We start from the raw sequence: 25,737 nt of genomic DNA, 5'->3' as shown, positions 1-25,737 counted from the left end.
AAAGTCACTTCCGTTCACTAGTCTCATGAATTCGCTCTTCTGACAGAACAGAGGCACTAAAACTTAACACTTATTTTATTTTCTTTGAATAGATCAATACATCTAGTTTTTTCGCATTTAGTGTCCCTTTAAAGAGCAAGGTACTCACAACAAACTAAAGTGATATAGAATATAGAAAACACAATCTTCAAAAAAAAAACAAATTACACTAACCTGAGAATCAGGAGCTGCAGATTGTGCTTTAACAGAAATCTTCCTTGTAACCACTTCGGAAGACGCTGAGATGCTATCTTTTAGCTGTAGAGTACATTTTTGCGTCTTTATATCTGCATTTATCTTGCTCTGAGTTGGTAATTTTGATGTATTCAGTTTCACACTATCGACATCATCATTTGTGAATTTATGCTGTTTACGATATGGTAATGAACCAACATGTTTCTGCTTTGTCTCCTCCAGTGAAAGATTTGCAGTACTTAAATTGCCAGCAGTATTCTGCCTTTTAAAAGGAAGTTTATAGTTTTGGGGGTGTGGCTTCTGCTGACATATTTGAGAAGGTTTTAATAAGTGTTCATTTGACTTCCCTAAATTTTTACTAAATTCATTTAAGTAATCTGAATTACTTTGAATGCCAAAAGGAAATGCACTGTCTACACTTCTAGACCTTTTACGGTCATCTGGATTAATCCTATTACGTCTGGCAGATCTGCCTCTTCGTTGTGGAACATTCGTATCAAATTTTTCTATCAATTGATCTATTCCTGGAATGGGCCCAGTATCAATGTCACGACCTGTACCTGGTACAAAGGGAATATATCTACGATTTTCATGGCGGTTCACGTTATCTGCATAAAGAGCATCTTCCTGATCATCTAACCAAAATTTTTGCATGGAATGAGAGGATGTTGCTGTTGAGGAACAGGAGGATCTACGGGACCGAGATCCCTCAAGAATTGGTCCAGCAGAGTCTTGTCTTCTAAAGGGAAGAACATCTGGCTTGGTTTTTGATTGTTGAACTGGGACCGTATAGTTATTGCTGTATGGAGACCCACTACTGGATGAAAATGAATCAGAAGTGAATTTATCACTAGGACTGCTTGTAATACTAGGATTGTATGGAAGAGATTCATGTTGGTCCTCTTGCATAGCAGATGAATTTACATGTGTGTCATTGGCAATAGATTTGATGCTAGTATTCTTAATGGAAAACCCTTTGTGCACATTGACCTGAGGCTTGGCATCTTTCTTAGGGTTTCTGTCTGTATGAAGTAAACAATCATTAGTCACAGATAACTGGTCATTTTCTACATTCACTATGTGCTCTTTAGGATCATACGGTTTTAAAATCTCAGGGTGTTTTTGAAAATTTAATAAACATCTTGTTTTTTGTAAATCCTTAATGTCAGATATACCATTACCTGAATAAATATACTGTCCATTTTTTGTAGTCGGTGCATATGGATTTTCAGGTAATGAGAGTTCCTCACGGATATTCCTCACTGTGCTGGGCTTGTTCTTTGATTTACCCGATGATATTTTATGTGATTGGTGATGAATATCAGCATCTGCAGAATCACTTGGCACGTGTCCATCTTTATTGTTTAACACAATATAGGGATGTCCATCTATTCCTTGCACTCTGATGCTTACACCATAATAAGCTTTCATATTTTGGGAATTCCTAAATGCTCTGGATTGTTCATCATCAGGTCGAAGAATAATGCCACAATCTGGTTGAACATATCTTAGTTCATCCAAACGTGGGTCCATTATAATTTTTCTTCAACTAAAGAGAACAAAGAAACAAAACCATTAATTTTATGTGTACTGTTTAAGCTGCATCATAAAAAAGAGCTAACCAAAGCTGTACACATTATACCAGGAGCAGTAATGCACTACTAGGACCTAGCTGGCGATTGGCGAGCCAATGATTGTAAGAATGCATGTGTAGCCACCAGAGATGTGTTCAACTATGTCCTAGTTTTGCATTGCTCTTCCGGGGATAACAATGTGTTTAACCCCTTAAATAGTGCCAAAACTAATGCTGTAGCATAGTAAGAGCATTTTGTTTTTTGCACATCACGTCCTTTTATGAAAAAGTTTTCCAACTGACTGCACACAAGTAACAGCAGCAGGAGAAAAAGATGAAAAACACATTCAATACAGCAACTTTCTGTGGCTCAAATAACCCTGTATCAACAAGTAACCAATGGGGAATAAAATAAACAAATAATAGTGGTCTTTCATTTGAAATAATAACTTTTCCTACACCATAAAAACCATTGTGACTTACACTGTATGTCCATAGACTACAATTCCTCTTCTGGAAACCCTGACCCCAAAGTCACTAACCTGATAAAAAAAAAGCCAATGTTTATGTAACATTGTTTATCCTGAATATTTGCAAACACGTCAGTAAGCCGTCTACTCAGTAAAAGGGACATTAAATGCCAAACAAACACAGAATACAATTATATACTCAAAGCATATATTAATAATATACAAAAGTATTTTTAAAGTTATATAAGATGTTTAAATAGGACAAACCTTTTAGTTTCCATAACGCAATAGTTTTAAAAACCTCTAACGTTATCTGCTCTGCTGAAGCAAGTTGTGTACAAAAGTAACCACCTCACACGGTTTAATGCTTTAAGAACTTAACTAGTTATTCCTGTGTGTGGGTTTCAGTCATATTTAGAGGGATTGCAAAGTATTATTTGTATCCCGCTGCACTTTCTCTTATCGTCTCATACAGCTATTGCACCATGATCTCCTGTCTCCTTCCTACATAAAAAGTGCAAAACAAAATGATCTAACGTGTGCGTATAACTGTGTGATTAACCCCTTTAAAAGGGGTTAAACACATAGTTAAAAAGGACAGTAAATACCTAGAAATGTCAATAAATTTGTTTTGTGAAAATCCTTAATTTCAGAAATACCATTAACTGAATAATTTATATTAACAATCTCAGGGTGTTTAAAGTCTTTAACTATGCAGAAATTTACAAAAGTTAGTAAGTCTCTCCATCTCCCCCCCAAAAAAAATGTACAACTCGTTTATTGCAATATTCACTTTATTGCGGTGGTCTGGAACCAAACCCGCCATATCTTTGTATGCCTATATTTTTAAAAAAGACTGAAATCTGTAGATTTATTTTTAAAAATTGGGTTTACTAAAGAATAAGCCTAGGTTTGATAAAATATGTCCTGCTCCAATTAGGACTACTGTATTTCACAATGCTGTTGAGATTTCAGGTTGTTCCTGACATTATACGACTAGGAAATGTATTTACTATACTCTTACAAACGTTGTTGATAACTTCCATCAAAATCCTGGGAGATCTTAGGGCTACTAACGAGACTTTATAATGAGAATTTATGATAAAAAAAAAAAAAATTAAAGGGATGTGAAATTAAAATTTTTAAAAACTTTTATAATTCAGATAGAACATACAATGCTAGGAAACATTTTAATGAATACATTCTCTTGGCATCCTACTGTTAGCTAGCTTGTGACTGGTTCCCCGTAGATCACGGTTGCTCTCAAGCTGTCTTTAACTATGTGTTTAAAATACCTCCCAACATCTGCCAGATTATTTCCGCTATATGGGAGGTTAAAAGCTTATGGACAGTGGCCCACCAGTGATTTGTAGGCAGGGGTGGTCCATTTGTGTAAACAGGAGATCCGTGGGCATGTCTGGGCGGGGCTCAATCAGTCCCTTATATGTTCCTATATATTTCAGTATACTTTTGATAGACAATTCTAATGTTTTGGGCCTTTTTTTGTACTTTTTTTTAGTTGTTTTAGAGGGGTTTTTCATACTAGTTAAAGAGGAAAGCAGCTTACATCTATATACCTCCCAACGTCCCAGATCATGTGGGACTGTCACAGGTTGGGAGTTCTGCCTGCTGTCTCCAGTCCCAAGTGAGGGGAGAAACACGTTGATTGTGTCTCTAGTGATTTTAGATATCTGCCTATAGATATCATTTGCAGCTACTTATTTCAGCTACTTGTACTGTTGCCGTTAAGGTTTGGTATATATATAGCCTTATGAAGTATGACTTCATCTAACAGCCACTCCTGAAATTCATCGGAACAATGAAGGACAGCGTAGATATTAGCTGTACACGCTAGGTACTATCACATGCTCTTAACGTAGGTGAATGCCACTTCATTAATAGGAGCTTACAACATCAAGATTATCGGTCAGACTACTGATTCATAATATCGGAACTACCGGAACGCCTGACATCACGAAAGCTGCTGACGTAGGTGGGCGGTAACCTGAATACACGCTCACAGTACCAACACAGCCACCGAACCGAAAGGACAAACAGAAGAACCGCTCAAGGATACAGTTCTATATATTGGATATACAGTGAGATCCTATACTTATATAGCACGATCATCTGCATACGAGAGTACTACGCTTAGTGCACTTTAAGACATTATTTAATCTGCTACCTGCAGTATTTGTGTGTGTATATATATATATACACATATATATATATATATATATATACATATACATATACATACACACACACACATATACACACATACATACATATATACACACACACATTTATTTTAGCCATTAACAACTATGGACGTCCAGGTTTACATTGTGTCTACATTTTTAGCACTTTGAAATATTTGTTTTATGTAATTAACTTCTTCTCTTTTGTAATCTGCTTCATTCGAGCTAATCCTAAGAGCATAAGTAATTACCCCTTGTTATAATTTATATCCCTCATCCTATAAGGAGAGTATATTTATTATTTATTTTTTATCCTGTCTCCTGTATATTTTATATTAAATTCTTATTATTCTTAGCTACCTATGGTTTTATTCTCAGCATAATGGCTTACCAGAAGTCCCACTTTTACTGGGATTGTCCCGGTTTGGAGGCGCTGTCCCAGTGTCCCACCCAGTTGTTCATTCTGTCCCAGTAGGGTTGACACCTGAAACCCAGACACATTATTCAAAATGACTGGACTGTGGCTCTCCAGCATAGTTGGATGTTGGTACTTTGTTACATACAGCCCTGCTTAGCTTAACATTTGTGTCCTTCAAAGTTTACATTTAGTAATACAGGCTGAGTGAGCAGCATAGTGTTTTTTTAATTTCGTAGTACCACTTGATTTATTTTTCTAAGAATTTAACACCCCGACCCCTGGTGACATTGCCGGTAATACACCTTTAGGGAATCATATGGGTATGACTAGGAAGTACAGACAGGAAGGATTTTTGGCCTGGATCTTGCTTTACTTCATGCAGGATAGCATTTTGGCTATAATCTTCCTGCTTTATGGTATAGAGTAGCCTCTTAAAGAGCTTTAGCAGGTACGCATTTCTTTTTTACTTTCATTCAATATTGTATTTATGCCTTATCAGCATTTGGCTCTGTTCCTTAATTAAACACATAAAACACACATTACACTGCAGATATTAAATTGTGAAATTGATAATTATGAAAGTGATAATTATGCTTGATGTTTGGCATTATTTAGAATCTGAGATTTAGATTAATGATTTATTTGCCATGACAACGTAACGGTGCCTTTTTCACTAGGGGGTGGTGTTATGGTCTATTTAAACTGTGTGATTCACTTGTTTGACTGAGGAAGGGTAGAGTATCCACAAAACATTACACACATAAAAGCTACTACTTTAAAAGGACTGGTAATTGCCACGCCCCCTTGACCACGCTCCTGACTACACCCCCACTGGCACCGCACCAGGTGGTCCCAGTTTCACCTCTAAAAATTATGGTAAGCCTAAGCATATATATTCTGCTCTAAATAATGATTCAGGTGACTTTGCTTCACACTTTGTGCCACTCTTCAAAAAGGGAAGCAGGGATGATCCAGGAAGCTATAGACCAGTTAGTCTGACATCAATAGTGGGGAAGATATTTGAAGGGATTATAAGGGATTATATTGATGAGCATATTCGTGTAAACAAGATTATGAGTTCTAATCAGCATGGCTTTAGGAGAAATAGATCATGTCAAACTAATCTAAATTAGATTCTATGAGGAAGTAAGTAAAAATATAGATAAAGGGGAATCAGTTGATGTGATATACTTAGATTTTGCAAAGGCATTTGATACAGTGCCACATGAGAGATTAATGCACAAAATTAAGGGACTGGGAATAGCTGAAAATGTTAGCTCATGGATAAATAACTGGATAAAAGATAGGGAGCAACGAGTAGCAGTAAATGGATCATACTCAGATTGGACAAAGGTAATCAGTGGCGTCCCCCAGGGATCAGTACTGGGCCCTGTTCTTTTTAATATTTTTATAAATGACTTGGAGCAAGGATTAAATAGCGACATCTCTATTTTTGCAGATGATACTAAGTTAAGTAAGGTCATTAGGTCAGAGCAGGATGAACTCTCTTTGCAAAGGGATTTGCTAAAATTAGAACTATGGGCAAGTGAATGGAAAATGAGATTTAATACGGAAAAATGTAAGGTTCTACATTTTGGAAGTAAAAATAAGCAGGCTATGTATTTTTTAAATGGGACAAGACTTAGCCAAACACAGGAGGAAAGGGATTTGGGAGTAGTAATAGATAACAAGCTAAAGATGAGTGCACAATGCAGGGCAGCGGCTTCAAAGGCTAATAAGATACTAGCATGTATTAAAAAAGGCATTGATTCAAGGGAGGAAAGCATAATTCTGTCATTATATAAAGCCCTGGAAAGACCTCACCTTGAGTTTGGAGTGCAGTTCTGGGGACCGATTGCTAAAAAAAGATATTGCAGAACTAGAAAAAGTTCAGAGAAGGGCCACAAAGCTAATAAGGGGATTGGAGAAATTAACCTATGAGGAGAGGCTAGCCAAACTGGGTCTGTTCTCTTTAGAAAAAAAGGCGCTTGAGAGGTGACATGATTACTTTATATAAATATATTCAAGGCCCATATACAGAGATGGCAGAAGCTCTTTTTATTCCAAGAAAATTGGTTCTGACAAGAGGTCATAATTTAAGGTTGGAGGAAAGGAGATTTAATCTCCTGCAACGGAAACGTTTTTTCACTGTAAGAGCAATAAAATTGTGGAACTCATTACCAAAGGAGGTAGTGAATGCCAATACCATAGATACATTTAAAAATAGTCTGGATAAATTTCTGTATATAAACAAAATTCATGGATATGATTGCTAGTATTAAATGGGTCACATTTTAATGGGGTTATTTAAGCTTAACTGGAGCTTTTTGTAAGTATTTTAGATTTGTATAGGTTGAACTCGATGGACTTCAGTCTTTTTTCAACCTTATCTACTATGTTACTATGTTACTATGTTACTATGTTACTTTAATAATCAAGCCATACCCTAGCACCAGTATTTTTTCCTAGTTTTTTGTCTTTTTCCTTAGGGGATTTTTAGAGAAGGAACCCCCCCTGTACTTGGCATAGGGTAGATATTTAGCGCCAATTCTCCCACTCCCTCCAAACCAGTTTCCAAGGACCCTATGACATGCCCTGACTGACCAACACTGCCCTCAACACTCCCTGTCTTGTCTATGACACCCACAGCCCTGCCGCTCCTTTTGTGGCCACGCTTACTTAACAATGGTGGGTCAATCGCTGTCCACAAGTCCCCTCACATCCCTGTCCTGGAAAGACTATGGGAAATATTGTGAGCTTTACTGCTTGTTTTATTGTGAACTAAATCTTTTGAACTACACTCTCTGAGTATTTTCTTATTTGAAAAGTATAACCAATTGTTTGCAGAACTAACCATGTTTTGTTTCTCCATATGTGGGAACACCCTAAAACCTGAGAGCATATGACCTGCTGGTAACACTTGAAAGGGTTAAAGAACAAAATTACCAGGTGAGTATATGCTTAGTTACACTTCTCACTCATATTTCATGGTGAAAACACAATAGTATTTCTCGTTCTTTTATCCCCTTTACTTTTAAATGCCTGTGGTGTGTTTGGAGTAATTTGCATGGATGGTGGCTGCATAAGGGAAGCATCAGTTGACTATCACTGAAAATGTAATTACATTTTTTTTTTTTTTTTAGAGGTGGGCTTGTACTTATATATAATTATGTGAATAGATCTTTGAAAAAAAATAGTTTTTCATCCACTAGTGGAGTTTATGCAGAGCAAAGCAGCTCACAGAGTGTATTAACCTTACGTTTAAAGCTACAATTAGAATTTAAAAAAAAATAAAAAAAAATGGCACTTTCCATGGGTTAGAATAGACCTGAATATTTCTAGACTATTTGCTTATGTGACAACTTGGCTGCTGCTAAATTCTACATTCCAATAAAAGAAAAAAGGCCTGTACAAGAGAATAAACTTTCTTGGCTTTCCTTATCTAAAATTCCTTGATTGATTTTAAGATAGAACCGATAGCTATTAAGTACCTTTTGTACTTGTAATTCTGTATTTGTATGTATAATTAATTGCCCACTTAAAGGGACACAATCAAAATTAAACTTTGATTATTCAGATAGAGCAGTGATTTTTAACCTTTTTTTTGCCGTGGCACACTTTTTTACATTAAAAATTTTTGTGGCACACAACCATCCCAAAATTTAAAAAAAAAAAAAAAAAATCACACATTGTAGCCTAATACAGTGTGTGTGTATATATATATATATATATATATATATATATATATATATATATATATATATATATATATATATATATATATATATATATATATATATATATATATATATATATATATATATATATATATATATATATATATATATACATACACACATACACATACACATACACACATACTGTGTGTATTGTGCTGTTATGCCATGCCTCCTACAAACTACCCCTGCACTGGGAGTAAAAAACAAGCAAAGTTTAAAAAATATGTCACACTGTTGTCAGTCTGCCGTGGCACACCTGAGGATCTCTCACAGCACACTAGTCTGCCACGGCACACTGGTTGAAAAACACTGAGATAGAGCATTCTATTTTAAACAACTCTCCAATTTACTTACATTAACAAAATGTGCACATTCTTTTTATATTTAAACTTTTTGAGTCACCAGCTCCTACTGAGCATGTGCAAGAATAAGTGTGTATGCATTTGTGAATGGCTGATGGCTGTCACATGGTACGTGTATGCATTTGTTATTGGCTGATGGCTGTCACATGGTACAAGAGGAGTGGAAAAAGGCATAACTTTTAAAATTGTCAGAAAAAAAATTTACTACTCATTTGAAGTTCAGACTAAATGCCATTGCATTGTCTTGTTATCTTGCATTTGTTGATTATGCAAATCTGTGTTGACTGGTCCTTTAAGTAGAAGTGCAATTCTGGTAGCTGTAGTTCATGGGGCTTCAAGTGTGAAAAGGTGGCATTCTGTGCTATTTTATTTTCACCAGATACAATCTGCTAGAATTTAAAAAGGGACAGTCTAGTCAAAATTAAACTTTCATGATTCAGATCTCTTTGTATTCTTTGTTAACAGCTAAACATAGGTAGGCTCATATGCCAATTTATAATTATATTTACATATGCTTGAATTTAAAATAGTTTTGAAAAGGTAAATCAACATATTCTTAACACAGCAGAAGATTTAAATAATGCTTAATACATATTTATGTATACTATGGGGCTCGATTTATCAATCATTTGGGAAATTCTCCCTTCTTTTCTCCTATCAGTTCTCCGCAGCTCTCCTCAGGAGAGGCGCACATGTGCGCCCTTATTTATCATAAAGTTTTTTTTTCTCCATAGGAGAGCTGAGGAGAACTAATGATAAATTTCTCCAGTCGGATTAGTATCTTATCCTTATTTATCACTAAAAATAAGCAACTATTCTCCATGTCAATCATATATAAACCAATAGAAATCTTTATACAGCCTTCCTAGTAGCTTTGTTAACGCCTCTTTTCAGCAAACTTTCATATAAGAAAATAGATCTACATTTTCATTTTGTGCTTCAATTTTAGCGCTTTTTTATATCTTATTTTTATGCCCCATAATAAATATCATTTTTGTGCTCCGTTATATATTATTTTGGTGCTCCATTATATATATATATATATTTTTTTCACTCCATCATAAATTATTATTGTGCTTTGTTATATTATGTTTGTAACTGCTTCTACAACTGGTAGAGAATAGATTTCTAATGCTGTTCTCCACTGTAGCTATGGAGAACTTTAATGCAGGAACACTTTCAGTCCTCCACAGGAGAATATAAATGATAAATTTGTAACTAGGAGAATTGTGAGGAGAACTATATTAAATACGACTAAAAAAGGATCTAATTTAACCCTTTTTTTGGAGAACATGTTCAGAGTAGGAGAATCTTACAGTCGAACTTGCCCAATTTTAGGAGTATTTTTGAATGATAAATTGGGGAATTATTTCTCAGGAGAACTTTTAGGAGAAAATATAGGAGAATATGAATAATAAAATCGAGCCCTATACGTGTCTCAGGCATTTGGCGCCCTGGATCCTCAATGCAATTTCTAGATCATTTTGCAGCCTGGCTACCTTATTTCCTTTCCTTAGACACCCCTACCCTCATTGGGGACTTCAGCCTCCCTGTTGACAATCCTACTGCCTCCTCTGCAAAACAACTACTGCAACTCACTTCCTTTTTCGGTCTATCACAATGGACTGAGTCTCCAACTCACAAAGATGGTCACTCCCTTGATCTGATTTTCAGCTATTGATGCACTCTATCAAAACTTCACAAACTCCCCTTTTCCTCTTTCAGACCATCATCTCCTTACATTACACTACAACTCTCACTCCTTCTACCCATCACACCAAACTCAGAAGTATTAAGTCACTCCTTTTCCTGCCCTGACCAATCTGCCAATAAAATTCCACCCTTATATCGTTCTTTAACAATTTGGCCCCTCCTACCATAGCTTGGAAGTCATGCACTCATCCTCAGCCCTGTTATACTCCAATGACACACTACTTTTACGCAGATCGTCACGTACTGCTGAGCAACACTGGAGAAAATCAGCTGACTTTCTTCTCAACAAGTTCATCTTGAACTCCACTGGTCTGCCCTCAACCAATTTACTCTTTCTTCAAACCCAAAACATGTTCTACACTTTCAATATTTTTCTCTGCCCACCTCCTATTACAACTTATATCTCAGCTCAAGATTTTGCCAGCCACTTTAATAACAAAATTGATTCCATCAGAAACACATATCTCAACGGACTACCAGTCTACATCCCCCTCAAAAGCTTGCAATCATCCAAAACCAACATAGCCATTTCACCACTGTTACTAAGGAAGAAGTTCATGCCCTAATACTGTCTTCTCACCTCACTACCTGTCCCCTCGATCACATCCCCTTACAATTACTCCCCTCCCCCTTTTCTACACTTACCCCTATACTCACACTTTTAACCTCTCCCTCAGCACCAGTATATTTCTCTCATCTCTAAAACATGCACTGGTCACTCCTATCCTCAAAAAAACTTCTCTTGATCCAACCTCCCCATCCAACTGCCGCCCAAATTTCCCGACTCCACTTGCCTCAAAACTTCTTGAAAAGCTAGTATATACACGTCTATCACATTTGCTTACATTATACTCCCTTCTTGACCCACTGCAATCTGGATTTCACCCCCATCACTCCACAGAGACAGCAATCCTTAAGGTTACCAACGATCTACTTACAGCAAAATTGAAAAGAAACTTCTCTCTGCTAATCCTCCTCGATCTTCAGCTTTTGATACTGTTAACCACCCTCTTTTGCTCCAAACCCTTCAATCCTTCGGCATTTGCGACACAGCCCTCTTGTGGTTCTCTTCCTACCTGTCTAACCGTACCTTTAGTGTAGCCTTCTCTGGAGCATCCTCTGCCCCTTTACCACTTTATGTTGGGGTACCGCAAAGGCTGTGTCCTAGGTCCCCTTCTCTATCTACACATTGTTAGGTTCCTTAATAAAGTATCACGGGTTTCAATATCATTTGTATGCTGATGACACCCAAATCTACCTCTCTGCACCAGACCTATCTCCTTCCTTCCTAATGCGTGTCCCTGTCTCTCTCAGATCATGCAAGTTTAATTTTGACTTTCCTATCTTTTTAAAGGGATAGAAAAGTCAAAATTAAACTTTCATGATTCAAAGACACTTTTAAATTCACTTATTTTCAAATGTGCTTCGTTCTCTTGGTATCCCTTGTTGAAAAAAAAATACACACATATCCTACACTAGCTGCCGATTGGTGCGTGGACACATTTGTCTTTTGTGATTGGCTAACTAGATGTGTTCAGCTAGCTGCTAGTAGTGCAATGCTATTCTATTAGCAAAGGATAAGAGAATGAAGCAAATTTGATAATAGACTGGAAAGTTGTTTAAAATTGTATGTTCTATCCAAATCATGAAAGAAAATGTTGGGGTTTCCTCTCCCTTTAAGCTAAACCTCTCCAAAGCTGAGCTCCTTATTTTCCCCTTTTCTTTCAAAATCACCACCTCCAATGTTCTATAAATGTTGATAACTCCACCATTACCCCAACCCTGCATGCCCAATGTCTTGGGGTCACACTTGACTCAGATCTTTCTTTCACTCTTCACATGTAGTCTTTGGCCAATTCCTGCCGCTTCCACCTTAAAAACCATCTCTAAAATTTGATATTTCCTTACACAGGACACAACTAAGATTTTAATCCACTGTCTTATCCTTTCCCACCTTGACTACTGCAACTCCATCCTCTCTAGTCTTCCTAGCTACAGTCTAGCTCCACTACAATTCTTAATGAAGGCCTTTGCCAGACTTGTGTTCCTCAGAAATGAATCATCTGATGCACCTCTCTGACAATCCCTTCACTGGCTTCGTCTAGCCTCCAGAATTAAACACAAAATTCTGAATCTGAAATACAAGACCCTCAACTGCACTGCTTCCCCCTATATCTCAGACCTTGTCTAACTCCCGGGATTCCCTTCATTCTGCTTACAACCTCCTCACATACCCATCTACATGACTTCTCCAGACTGTCCCCTATCTTGGGGAACTCTCTGCCTCATTCTACGAGACTCTCGCCCTAGTTTTGAATGTTTCAAGCGCTCCCTAAATACTCTACTGTGCAGGGATGCATACAACCTATACTAACCTTTCCTAACCCCAGTTCCTCTCCTGCTTTGTTATCCCCTTGAACCCCCTTAGCATGTAAGCCTATGAGCCGAGCTGTTTGTAGATCACCTTTATAAGTGCCGACTAAAACAGTGCAACTCTTAGCAGGGCCTATACCCACTTGGTCCCTATAAATTTTACCTTGCATACCATGCCTATGTTTATAGAGCTGCCGAATCTGTTGGCGCTCTACAAATAATTTATTGTCCTCTATGGATTTTCTTTAAAGATTACAATGTAAAGTGTGCAGTTGTTATAGATCAGCCATACTGTTCAAGACATCTGTGCAATTGCAAAGCTCCACCTACACAGTTTTAAGGAATAGTTTGTCTGTACTCTATCACTTCATTTCTTCTTATTGTTAAAGTTGCAGTATCAGCCATAATAATAAGATTGTATATTCTTGTAACTTTAAAATGTTCTAAACAGGAAAAAACAATTACACACACACACATACAAATAGATACACAGTACTGTGCATTAGACTTGTTGTTTTAGCAAAGTTTTAATGACCATCCCTATTTATTTTCGGTCTCTTTAAAAGTCAGTATTTAGTTTGCCCTCCCTTGGCACTAAGCACATCTTGTTCTCTTTTGGGTAGATTGTCCTGAAGTAATCTTCTGGTATATTATACCAGGCTTCATTCAGCACTTCCTAGAGTTCTAATTTAGTTTTAGGTTGTTTTTTATTTCTCTCTATATCCAGGTGATCCAATACTGCCTCTATAATAGGGCTGCAACAACTAATCGGTAAGATTGATCATAAAAATAGTTGTCAAAGAATCTCATTATCAATTAGGTGATCAGCGATTAGTTGGTTATTTGCACAGCACCAGCTGCTTCAATCCGATGAACTCCTGCACATGGCATTGTGCAAACATTTTTATTTATTAAAAATGTTTCTATCCGATTAATCGGATGATTATTGTCCGACTAATCGGATAGAAAAAAAAGATTAAAAAAAAATAATAAATTCATTTTTTTTTGCACAATCTTAGTTGCAGTAGATCATCAGATTAAAGCAGCTGGTGCTGCTGACCACCTAATTGATAATTAGATTTGTTGATAACTATTTTTATGATCAAACTTACTGATTAGTTGTTGCAGCCCTACTCTATAATATTCAGGTCTGAACTCTGTGGAAGCAAGTCCATGACTGTCAGGGTTTAATTAGTTTTTCTCTCCAAATATGTTTTCACTGCATTAGCAGTGCTGAAAAATAAAACCATTCCCAATCATGCGCTTTACATAAGGAATTGTATGATGAATTAAAACCTGTCTGTACTTTCAGAATTCTTGATCCCATCAATGTGGACAATATCACCAACACCACTGGCAAAAATGCAGCCCCAATCCAGGACAGACCCTCCACCATGCTTCACTAAAGGCCTCAAGCACTCATTCTTCCATCTCTCTCCAACTCTTCTTCTCACATATTGTCAAAGATTGGACACACAAAATTCAAACTTGGATTTTTCACTCCATAATACTCTTTTCCACTGATCTTAATTCCAATATTTGAGAGCTTTAGCATATTTTAGCCCTTTCACCCTGTTCCCCTTCCGAAAAAGTGGTTCTTGGCTGCTACCCTTCTACAAAGACCATTCCTGACCAAGCGTTTTCAAGCTGTAGAAGGGTCAACTTGGCATCCCGATGAAGCTGCCAGATGCGGAGCCAGGTCCTTGCTGGACTTATTCCAGTCTCTCAAAGAAGAAACTCTTAGAAACTTCTCATTAAATTTTGAAAGTTTTGCCCTTTCAGTCATTTTTTGTGTCCTTGACCTCTACTGATTCTTCAATTATTTTTATAACAGCCTGAATACCTTGAGAATCCAATTTCTTTGCTGATTTCCCTTTGAGAGTGGACTTGCTGATGCAAAATTATGATTTTATGTCTGTCAAATTCTGTGATCGTTGGCATTTTGAATGGAATAATGTGATTGAAAGTTGGTCTTCTTAGCAAGCTTCCAATGAATTAAACACATACCACATGTATGTAATGTTCAAGCATATCTTGCACAAACCTGGTGTAATAGACCTTTTTCCCAGCAGTCATATTGACATGAAATAGTAGGGTGGATACAAGTGTTAGCAATGACATTAATTAGGGTTCAATTCCATTTAGGTTTACGAGAGACAGGTTCCTGCTATTGCTCAAGTGTAAGGGGAGGTCACACTAAATACTTGCCACTTAAGCCTATAGAAGTAGTTTGTTTTTTTATACTACATACAAATATCCTGTATTTTCTGGTTGTATTCTAATAAAGAGGCTGAGAAATAATTATATATGGCCATTATAACGTATACAATATATAAAGGAGATCCAGTATATCAGTTTGTAACATGATAAAAACAACAAATGAAAGGCTAAGGCTTCTATTGTAGAATGTAGTGATTTCTATATCAGAACTAAGATATAAAGGCATGGGTATTAGCTTAAAAAGCATAAGCAAACATATGTTCTGCTAAAAATAGTGAACAATATGATGACTGAGTAATAACCTGTACTAAATACAATGACTGATTTTGTGCCAAGCTACTGATACATCAACCCATTTGATGAAAAGGTTGTTCCACTGTATTTTCCTCTCACTGTGCTTCCTGTAGGTTTTGCCTAAAGGAAATAACTATGCAATTCTAATTTACATCATCAGTGTTACAATAAATCAACATAATACTAATATTCATATAAAAATATGCTAAGCCCAAACATAACAAATTGCAACACTCTTCAAAACAAACAGTATTTTATTTTTGAATAGTTCATTTACAATATATCTATAAATTCTAGTTAATACACAATTTAAATATATAATTTTATAGTGGTCTTATATATGCACTGTATATATTAGTCATTTACATGCATTTTGTTTGTAGAAAACAAACTACATATAGAAAGAGAAAGCCTGGTAGAATAGATATTCCTGGTCTCCAAAGCACAATAATAATTAGAGACCAATGAAAAATTTACATTTTATAAAACTTCTCTTTCCTACCTCCCACTGGGAGTGTATTTTTTCTGCTGGCTATGTTTATGCAGCTTTTCTTTAGCCTATAGAAAATTTCAGTATAGGTTGTGATACCACAGGCAAAATCAGCTATTTCAGACGCCGATAAAAAGGAAAATAAGCTATTCCTAAACATTTGAATACACTCCAGCGGCTAAAATGGATCATTGTGAACAAATTAAAGGGGAGTACAATTAAGGGGAGAACAATTTAGGGTAAACTGTCCCTTTTAAGGTGAAACTGAGAGACCCTGTAGCATTGCCCTGTACACAGTATTAAGATAAGTGTAGCATGCACTACTGTTCTCCAGTTACTCTTGGGGTTTGGGGGAAGCACAGTTTGCAAAGGGAGATTATAAGCATAGAAAGCAAAATAATTAAAGGGATAGTCTAGTCAAAATTAAACTTCACGATTCAGATAGAAAGTTGCTTAAAAGTGCATGCTCTAACTTACTCCTATCCTATTATCAATTTTTCTTTGTTCTCTTGGTATCTTTATTTGAATGTAAACTTAGGAACCGGACCGTTTTTGCTTCAGCACCTGGGTAGCACTGATTGGTGTCTAAATGCAGCCACCAATCAGCAAGCGCTACCCGGGTGCTGGACCAAAAATGGGCCAACTCCTAAGTTTTCAAATAAAGATATTAAACATCGAAGACAAATTGACTTGACTATTCCTTAAATGAATTTAGCTGGCATGTATAAAAATAAAGAAATGAGAAGATACATTTTTAACTTCACTGCTGTGGTTTCCAGCTTCATGTAAAAACCTGGCCTTCCCAAAAGAGCTGGGTTTTGGAGCCCATAACATAATTTGCCACACTTGTACATGTGTGTAACACACAGTAGTAAATATATAGACACACCACATTATATTTGATACAGGACCAGTGATTTATTTTTATTTATTTTTTTAGGGAAAATATTTAATACTCAAAAAGATTCTTCTTCCTATTATAAGGAAGCAATACTGCATACAGAACCACAGAGTGGAAAATGGTGATTCTTACTATATACAGTATACTTACCTAAAGATTTTTAAAAAGACATTTTGTGGCACTTACACATTTCATTAAAGGGTGGTTTTGCACTTAAAGAAAACATTTGGGTTTAGTATCCCTTTAAAACCCAGTTTTTTCCTTTCATGATTCAGATAGGAGTAAATTAGAAAGTTGCTTAAAATTGCATGCTCTATTAATTTTTCTTCGTTCTCTTGCCATCTTTATTTTAAAAGCAGGAGTGTAAAGCTTAGGAGCAGGCCCATTTTTGCTTCAGAACCTGTGTTATGCTGGCTTATTGGTGGCTAAATGCAGCCACCAATAAGCAAGTGCTATCCAGGGTGTTGTATGTAAAATGCTTTACAGTCCTGCTTTTTAAATAAAGATAGCAAAAGAACAAAGAAAAATTGATAATAGGAGTAAAATTAGGAAGTTGCTTAAAATTGCATGCTCTATCTGAATCATGAAAAAAAACTACTGGGTTTAGTATCCCTTTAAGCAAGTCTACTCAGGTTATGTCATTGATTCTAACACCAAATTTAACCATTTGGTGTTGGGCCTCTCTTTCTAACAAGCGAACCATCCCTTTCAAAAGAGAAATCTCATGCCCCTTCACATCCTGAGATTTTACTAGTGGCTACCTATGTATGTGACTACGGCTGCCAGGGTGGTAACCTGCATTTTAGGTATACAAGTGACCCCTCAATTCCAAAAGAGGGTTCCAATGTCCCTTTAATTCAGTTATATTTAGCCCTTTCAAACAAGGGTCTACATTTTAATTTTTGTGCTACAGAACAGACTTAGAAAGCCTATAAAACTAAAGCAATAATAAAGTCACACAAATGTATTTACATATTTATAAAGTTTTCATAGGTTACGTGTATCCCAGTCAAAGGATTGAAAATAGATTATTTAAAAATTTTAAAACAAAAACAAATTTTATATTTTCCCTTTCCTCCTCAATGCAAAGTTATTTTTTGTTTTGTTTGACAAGCAGGAGGGAGAGCCAATAGGAACTGCTCACACTTCGTATGTTTATATCAGTGCTACAATCTGCTCGATTCCACTTTCACTGCTGTGGTGCATGTTCCAGAAATAAGTCTTGAATACTCATAACTATCTAAAAGACATATTTAAAAGCAAACAAATTGATGTAAGAACAGTAATATATTTTTACGATCAATATTTTCTGCAGATCAGTTGTATTAAAAATAAAATAAAAAAGATATGACGTTTGAGTGGAATATATTACATAATAAACTGTAAGATATTTCCAAGGTTCACGCCCTACCTCCTATCCAGAAATGTACTCATTTGTGATGGAAGTGGAATTCAGGAGGTGTTCAGGAATGCAGGGAATGTAATTGGGAAGCTCTGTACCACCCCCACCCATGGAAAATGGGCATTGTCTAAAGATGCCACTTTTTATCTATGAAGATGAAATCTAGAGGGTAGGCTGCTGGAGTTGTAATACTTCAAAAACACAAGAATCCACAATAAAAAGCACAGATCTGAAGGTATATCCAAGCCAATAGAATATGCTGGTTGTTAGGAGGTTTATGAATAATGCAAGCAGATAACTTTACAGAAAGGGTAGCTAATTCATGTCACAAATTTCCAACAGAGATGGCAAGGACAGATATTGTAAGGGAAGTCAAGAATGTCTGAAAAGCTTGTGGATAGGGACACAAAAGTAATTATTTCTTTGTTGCAACTAAAAGAGTGCATTTCAGTATGTATTACTTTTTTCTTTAAAGGATTTTCCTGTACTTAAAGGGACATTAAACCTAACATTTTTCTTTTTCTTATTTTTCATGATTCAAATAGAGCAAGTGATTTTAAACCAGTTTCCAATTTACTTATTTTATCTAGTTTGCTTCCTTCGCTTTGTAATCTTTTTTTGAAGGAGAAGCTATGCACCACTACTGGGAGCTATCTTAAGACATCTGGTGAACCAATTAAAAGGAGGCATTTTTATGCAGCCATGAATTAGTAGCTAGCTCCCAGTAATGCATTGCTGCTCCTGAGCCTACCTAGATATGTTTTTCAACTAAGGATACTAAGAGAATGAAGCAATTTAGAACATAGAAGCAAACTGGAAGGTAGTTTAAAATTGCCTGTTTTGTCAGAATCTTGAAAGAAAAACTCTGGGTTGCATGTCCCTTTAAAATAAAGAGGAAAAAAAACACTTTTCATAAACAACTGTAACAAAAAATTATTCTTTGCATAAAAAGCCAAATATTCTAACATTTTACATATACATTTTTTTTTAAAATAATTTCTGCCATTTTAAACTTAAAAGAACATAAAACCCAATTATTTTCTTTCACAATTCAGATAGAGCATACAAACTTAAACATGCTTCTATAATCAAATTTTCTTAGTACTGTTGGTATTTTTTGCTGAAAAACAGGGATGTAAAGCTTAGGAATGTGCATGTGTCTGGAGCACTAAATAGCAGCAGTTTTGCAAAAATGTTATCCATTTGCAAGAGCAGTATATGGCAGAACTATTTCCTGGTATTTAGTGCTCTAGACACCTACCTAGGTATCTCTTCAACAAATAAAACTATTTAGAGCTATAAATTATATCACCTCAACCTCAAAGAAACGATTCAAAACATCAAAACATTACTTTTGGGTTGGGCAAGGCTACCAATATCCCTCTCAGGCAGGATACACCTCTTTAAGATGGTTGCATTGCCCAAACTTTTATATCCCCTACAGATGTTGCCACTGCTTCTCACAAGACAGGATGCCAACACATTACAAACTGCTTTGGGACAGTTTATCTGGAGAGGGAAAAAACACAGGATAGGGAAGAATTACCTTATGATGCCAACAAATAGGGGTGGTCTTCGCCTCCCTAACATTGTATGGTACAATTGGGCTACCTTGACAAAATTAATCCTCGACTGGCTAATTGGCGATAATCATTTCACTGTACCTGTCTTGGAGCAACGTCTTACTGCCCCGATACATCTTGCATTTCTCCCCCATGCGGACATGTCCTCACTGCCATCACACATACAAAACCATATTCTTTACAGGGACCCACTGAGAGCCTGGACCAAAATTTGTAGATTTTGGGGGGTGGACAAGTCGGTGAGTAAATATTTGCCAATCCAAGGGAATCTACGGTTCCTTCCTGGTTATACCACAGAAGCCTTTCGGCTGTGGCAGGAAAAACACCTCACTACACTTAGGCAGTTGTATAACCCTGTTACCTTAGAACTCCTATCCTTTCAGGAATTACAAAACACATACGCCCTCCCCAGTACTCACAAATTTGCATATTTTCAATGCAGGCACTTTGTAAATAAATTGAAATCAGATGGCTTACTTACCAGGGATTCAACCAATATAGATAAGCTTTGCATATTGGCAAGACAAGGGTCCTATAAACTCACGCATATATATAACCTCTTGCTCCTACATCTAGAAGACACTGCCATGCAAAAGATTTTATCTAAATGGTCAGGATACGATCTCCTAACGGTGGACAAGCCTCTGATCGAAAATAGTCTAGATAAAATACAGGCCATAACTATTTCCTCCACCCTAAGAGAATCTCATTTAAAAATATTACAACAGGCTTACATAACACCCGGTCTTCGTTCTAAATGGGTACCAGGGGCAAGAAATATGTGCCCCAAATGCAGCTTTGAGGCACCAGATTGGATACATTTACTGTGGAACTGCCCTAAATTGACAGGTTATTGGCAGAAAATATCTTACTGGTTGGCTAAGGTTACCAAAATGAGGGTTGAACTTTCTGCACAACATATAATATTCTTAGTATCCACTAATAAGAGGCTTAATTCAGACACCTTTATCTCCACAGTTATCATACTGGCAAAACAGCACATTTTGGCAGGTTGGGCCAGCAACAAGTCCCCTCCATTCCAAAAACTAATCAGGAACATACATACTCAGATGTTAGTTGAGCAAGCAGATACAAAGGGAGACCCTGAGAAAAGAATTAAACGTTTTATCCATAAATGGGAAACATATCTACGATATTTGCCAGATGCAGTTACAGAAAGGGTTATCTTCCCATTTAGGAATAGTTTATATATCCTAAATGAAAATCTGAAGGGTAATTGGTGCTTCCAAAGCAGAGAACCCTAGACTAGCAATACCTGTGTGTGAATGCTCTGCTGACTGAACTCCTACCTATCCTAAGATGTTTCTGATGCTGGCCTGTGGGGGGCGATCTGGACGCATTCTGGGTAAGTTAAGTTAAATTGAATAGTTTTTACTGTTTTGTTCTTTTTCTCTGTGTTCTTTTCTGTCCACCCTTTTTCTTCTCATTTCTTCTATAAAAGTTGTAAAAAAGAGATCCAGGCCACTTCATAAGGAACATCTCAACTAAAAGCTGGCAGAACTCAGGGTCATGGTGTCTTACTACAATACAGCTTGGGAAGTATTACTGCTGTTAACTTTGCATTTTGTGTTTAAATACTGTGACCTACTGTATTCCCGGATACTTATTGCCACCCTTATTGCTGCTGTAACTAATCACTAAGTAACTGCGTTACTTGAAATAACTGTATTGTAAGTGAAATGGATCTTTATATTATAAATAAAGTTATTAAAAAAAAAAAAAAACTATTTAGAGCTAATGTGATAATGCAAGAAATTTTAAACCCAAATGTTTTCTTTCATGATTCAGATAGAGCTTGCAATTTTAAGCAACTTTCTAATTTACTCCTATTATCAATTTTTCTTCATTATCTCTTGCTATCTTTATTTGAAAAAGCAGGAATCTAAGCTTAGGAGCCAACCCATTTTTGCTTCAGCACCCTGGTAGCACTTGCAAGAGAACGAAGAAAATGTCATAATAGGAGTACATTAGAAGGTTGCATGATCTATCTGAATCATGAAAGAAAGAAAAAAATGGGTTTAGTGTCCCTTTAACTTCAGTCAGAAATATGGAGAGACTTAATAGACCTTCTGGTTCTTTACAGTTACTGTTGACTGCTTTAGTTATTGTTTCTCTTGTAAAAAAATATTAATAATAATAATAATAATAATAATAATAATAATAATAGATATATCACAATATATAAAAGCATAGCACTTCTTTTAAATAGCAAATTATATAACCACAAAGAGGATATCAAGAAACTGACATGCATATACATATAGGGTAATGTATATATTGATAATCATTAACTTTATTCACACACACAAAAAGCATCAGGGTAAAACCAGTGTTCCAAATACATTGTGGTTAAACATCAACAGGCTTTGAATTCTATCTTTGTACAGATTATTAACAAATTAAGCCAGTGGTCGCAGCAATAAAGATGCAGATTAGCAAATAACAGACTGCATAACAAAAAAATGTTTTAATATAAATTATCTATTTGTAAAAGAAAAACACAAAAGAACTGAATTTGAGCAATTCTAGAGAAACACATCACAAAAATATAGGTCATTTTTGCATAACACTTTTCATACTCCTCCAAAGCAAATAGTTTACTTTGGAATTATAACAATGTACAGTAAACTTATAAATGACCTGAATATTAATTGTACTGTTAGGTCAAAAAACCATTACCAGCAAAACAGGTATAATCACATATTCTGCATTCCATGTGCCATTTAGCAATGAATAGTAACATATGTTACAAATTTATTAATTAGCACAGGGACTGTCTGGCCTCACAATCAAGTACTAATAAGATCTCTATGGTAAAAGGTTACTGTTATTTGTGTGCATAACTCACAAACCATCTCATCTTTAGTTCACAACTCATATTGATTTTACTATTTACTTTGATGCTACACTTTTTTTTTTTTCTTTTTATTGCCACAGTCTGATTTTGTATTCTACAAAATATATCAAATTGCCAGAGGAAAAAGGGGCCTCATTGCCAGAAAGACATAATATGCCATGTGTTTCCTCCCTGGCAAAAGGAAACCATTTATGAGGAGGTGCATGTAAACAATTGCAGGCAGTATGGGGATATGTTTCTAAGACAAATATGTTTAAGATTTTGTTTGCATTTAATATGGAGAACATGAAAAATTAACTTTGATATTCAGTAGGTGTAGAGGCAAGTGTTTGCACATTTTTACAGAAGCAGCTAACATTTATTTTAAAAGATATTAGAAAAATATACAAAGTCCCTAATGGATGATGGGTCTTAAACTGAGTCATTGTTCATGAACAGATGAGTTAATAATATCAAGGTCCAGGTACTTATCAATTCAACTAAAAAAAGTCAACAGGATCACAGGGACAAAAAACAAACAGAGCCAAGGTCATTAAAGACTTTTAAATCAGCCGCTTGCTGTAATGTGGTATGAGAGAAACTGCACGCTTTAGGCAAATTATCCAAAACGGTTAATTCAATGTAAAATATATGCTTGTACACAAGTAGAAGAGAAAATAATCTACAAGTTTACCCTTTGTTTTACAAGAACATGTACCCCAGTGACCACTGCACCAGGCTCTTAACAAGTTAAATATAACTTGCAGGTTTTAGAATAAAAGATGCCACACACATACAAAAAACCAAAACTATTTTTTGTTCATTTTAACATAACAAAAAAAAACTTATAAAATTCACGCTTCTGGTAGAAGTTAAACACTCTAAAAACTTACAGCTGTCACTTTAATAAAGTTTGTTGTCTCTTACTTGCTGTGGGGTCTGTCACTCAGTACATCAGCTATCAGCCTTCCCAAAGTGCTACGCACAAAAGAAAACACGCAGGTGTAAAAGAAAATAAAGCATCTTGCACGCCTTACCTTTCCCAGTGTATCCCTCTGCTAGTGTATTACCATAATATCCTAAACACTGCTTAGCCTCTCCTCCCATACTAAGCAGCCTCCCCTTCCTTCTTTTGTTGACTGGAACTCAAATCACGAGCAGACTTTTTACTGCCATCTACTGTCTCATCAGAATATGAGGGAAAATGACAATAATCTATGCTGTAGGTATAGGAGGGGTATGCTACAGAAATACAGGTTTTGTGAGTTTCATTTGGTGCTGTTTGCAGGTAGGAAGTTTGTTTTATATTGCTGAATGGCAATGTTTGTCTTTTTCCATATAGGTTAATTAGCAAAGCCTGTCAATTGCCTGCCAGAAGAAATGTCTCATGAAAGACAAAAGATTCCTGTCAGTTGAGTTCTGGTCCTGAGATGGTTACCTGCTACGCCTGACATGTATTAGATAATAATGTGTGTCAATATTTTATTTCAATTAGCTTGATACTTTGAAGAGGTTTGGAAAATAAATACAAGTTCATAAATAGTAACAATTAATTTGATGTGTGTATATAGTTTTATTTAACAGAATGTTTAAAATGTGATTTAAAAAATCTGCAAAGGGATAAAATCCAGTGTCCGTGTTAAAAGTTTGGATATATTTTTATTTTTCATGGCAGGATACATCAACCACTAAAAATAAAAATGATATATAAGTAACTATATTTTAAGTCCAAAACAACATAAAAGGAATATAAAACCCAACATATTTAATTCAGACAGAGCATGCACTTCTATTATCAAATTGTCTTTGTACTCTTAGTATCTTTTGTTGAAAAATAGGGACCTAAGCTAAGGAGCGTGCATGTTTCTTGAGTACTATTTGGTAGCACTATTTCCTGCCATGTAATGCTATAGACACATTCTTAGGTGTCTCTTCAACAAAGAATACTATGGCAATTAAACAAATGTGATAATATAAGTAAATTAGAAACTTTTTTTTAAAAGAAAATAATTAAACCACATTTTTTTTAGACTTTTGTATATATTTCATATGTATCAATATTATTTGGTGATGCTGCTCCATTCAAAACAAACTCAGCAAACAAGTGCTGTAAAAACAGTGTTTACAGTAGCTCATGAAGACTGAGGGTTATGACCCAACACTGATAATGCAGTATAGCTTGAGGGGAATGGAAGGTAAAGCCTTGACAGGGGTGAGATAAAAGAAAGGAGCTTGCAAATTAAAGTACAAGTCAGGGTACAGAGGAAGAGTGTTCACCATTTGCAGCCCAGTTGTGAAATGTCTGTCTCAGTTCATCCATACCATTTAACTCTCTTCTTGCTGGGGAACAAGCTCTTGATGTAATTACAATGGGTCTGTCCTGAATTGTTCCCATCAACAGATTCACTTGCTGACAATGTCCATATAAACCTGTAGAAGAAATGGCATTATTCAGTAGTCCAAATGAGGCAAACAAGGCAAGTGGGTTCCGAATTGGGAAATAAATTAATTGGTCATTGTGACCAGTAGGGCAGAACAACGCCATTGTGGGAGACTCCTCCTAAGTCATCATTTTCTTTAACAAATATCAGCATTTTCTTCCCCTTATAGTCATATCTCTCTAGACCAGGGGTATCAAGCTCATTGTATCTAGGGGCCACCACTGGCCAAGTGTTCTTCTCCCATGGGGGCCACTTGAACAGAGGGAGAGCTCTGGAACTTTATATATTAGAAAGTGGAAGTGACATTTTCCCAAGTAGTAGTGCATGCTACAGGTTATAGTCCACAATAGACTTACACAGTGAGTGCCAAGTGAAGTGATCATTCTGAAACTGAATCAAATGTGACATTTATCCAAGCAGTGCATAATGGGAGTCTACACTGGACAATGCCTGCTATCTTGTTTA

At 36.1% G+C, this 25,737-nt stretch overlaps 1 protein-coding gene across 1 annotated transcript in view; it reads right to left on the bottom strand.

Annotated features, from left to right (window-relative positions):
* The window catches only part of CGNL1 (cingulin like 1), a 309,913-nt gene extending 284,668 nt beyond the window's left edge, over nucleotides 1-25,245 (bottom strand). The window contains 2 exon segments of the mRNA XM_053717518.1: nucleotides 214-1,783; nucleotides 25,154-25,245. Coding sequence (XP_053573493.1) covers nucleotides 214-1,767 — 1,554 coding nt within the window. The 5' untranslated portion in view covers nucleotides 1,768-1,783; nucleotides 25,154-25,245.
* Between the last annotated feature and the right edge of the window lie 492 nt (nucleotides 25,246-25,737).

Source organism: Bombina bombina, chromosome 6 (assembly GCF_027579735.1).
Source record: "Bombina bombina isolate aBomBom1 chromosome 6, aBomBom1.pri, whole genome shotgun sequence".
In the NCBI taxonomy this organism is placed as follows: Eukaryota; Metazoa; Chordata; class Amphibia; order Anura; family Bombinatoridae; genus Bombina; species Bombina bombina.
Note: the sequence above shows the minus strand (reverse complement) of the source record. Positions and strands in the feature narration are given on the sequence as shown.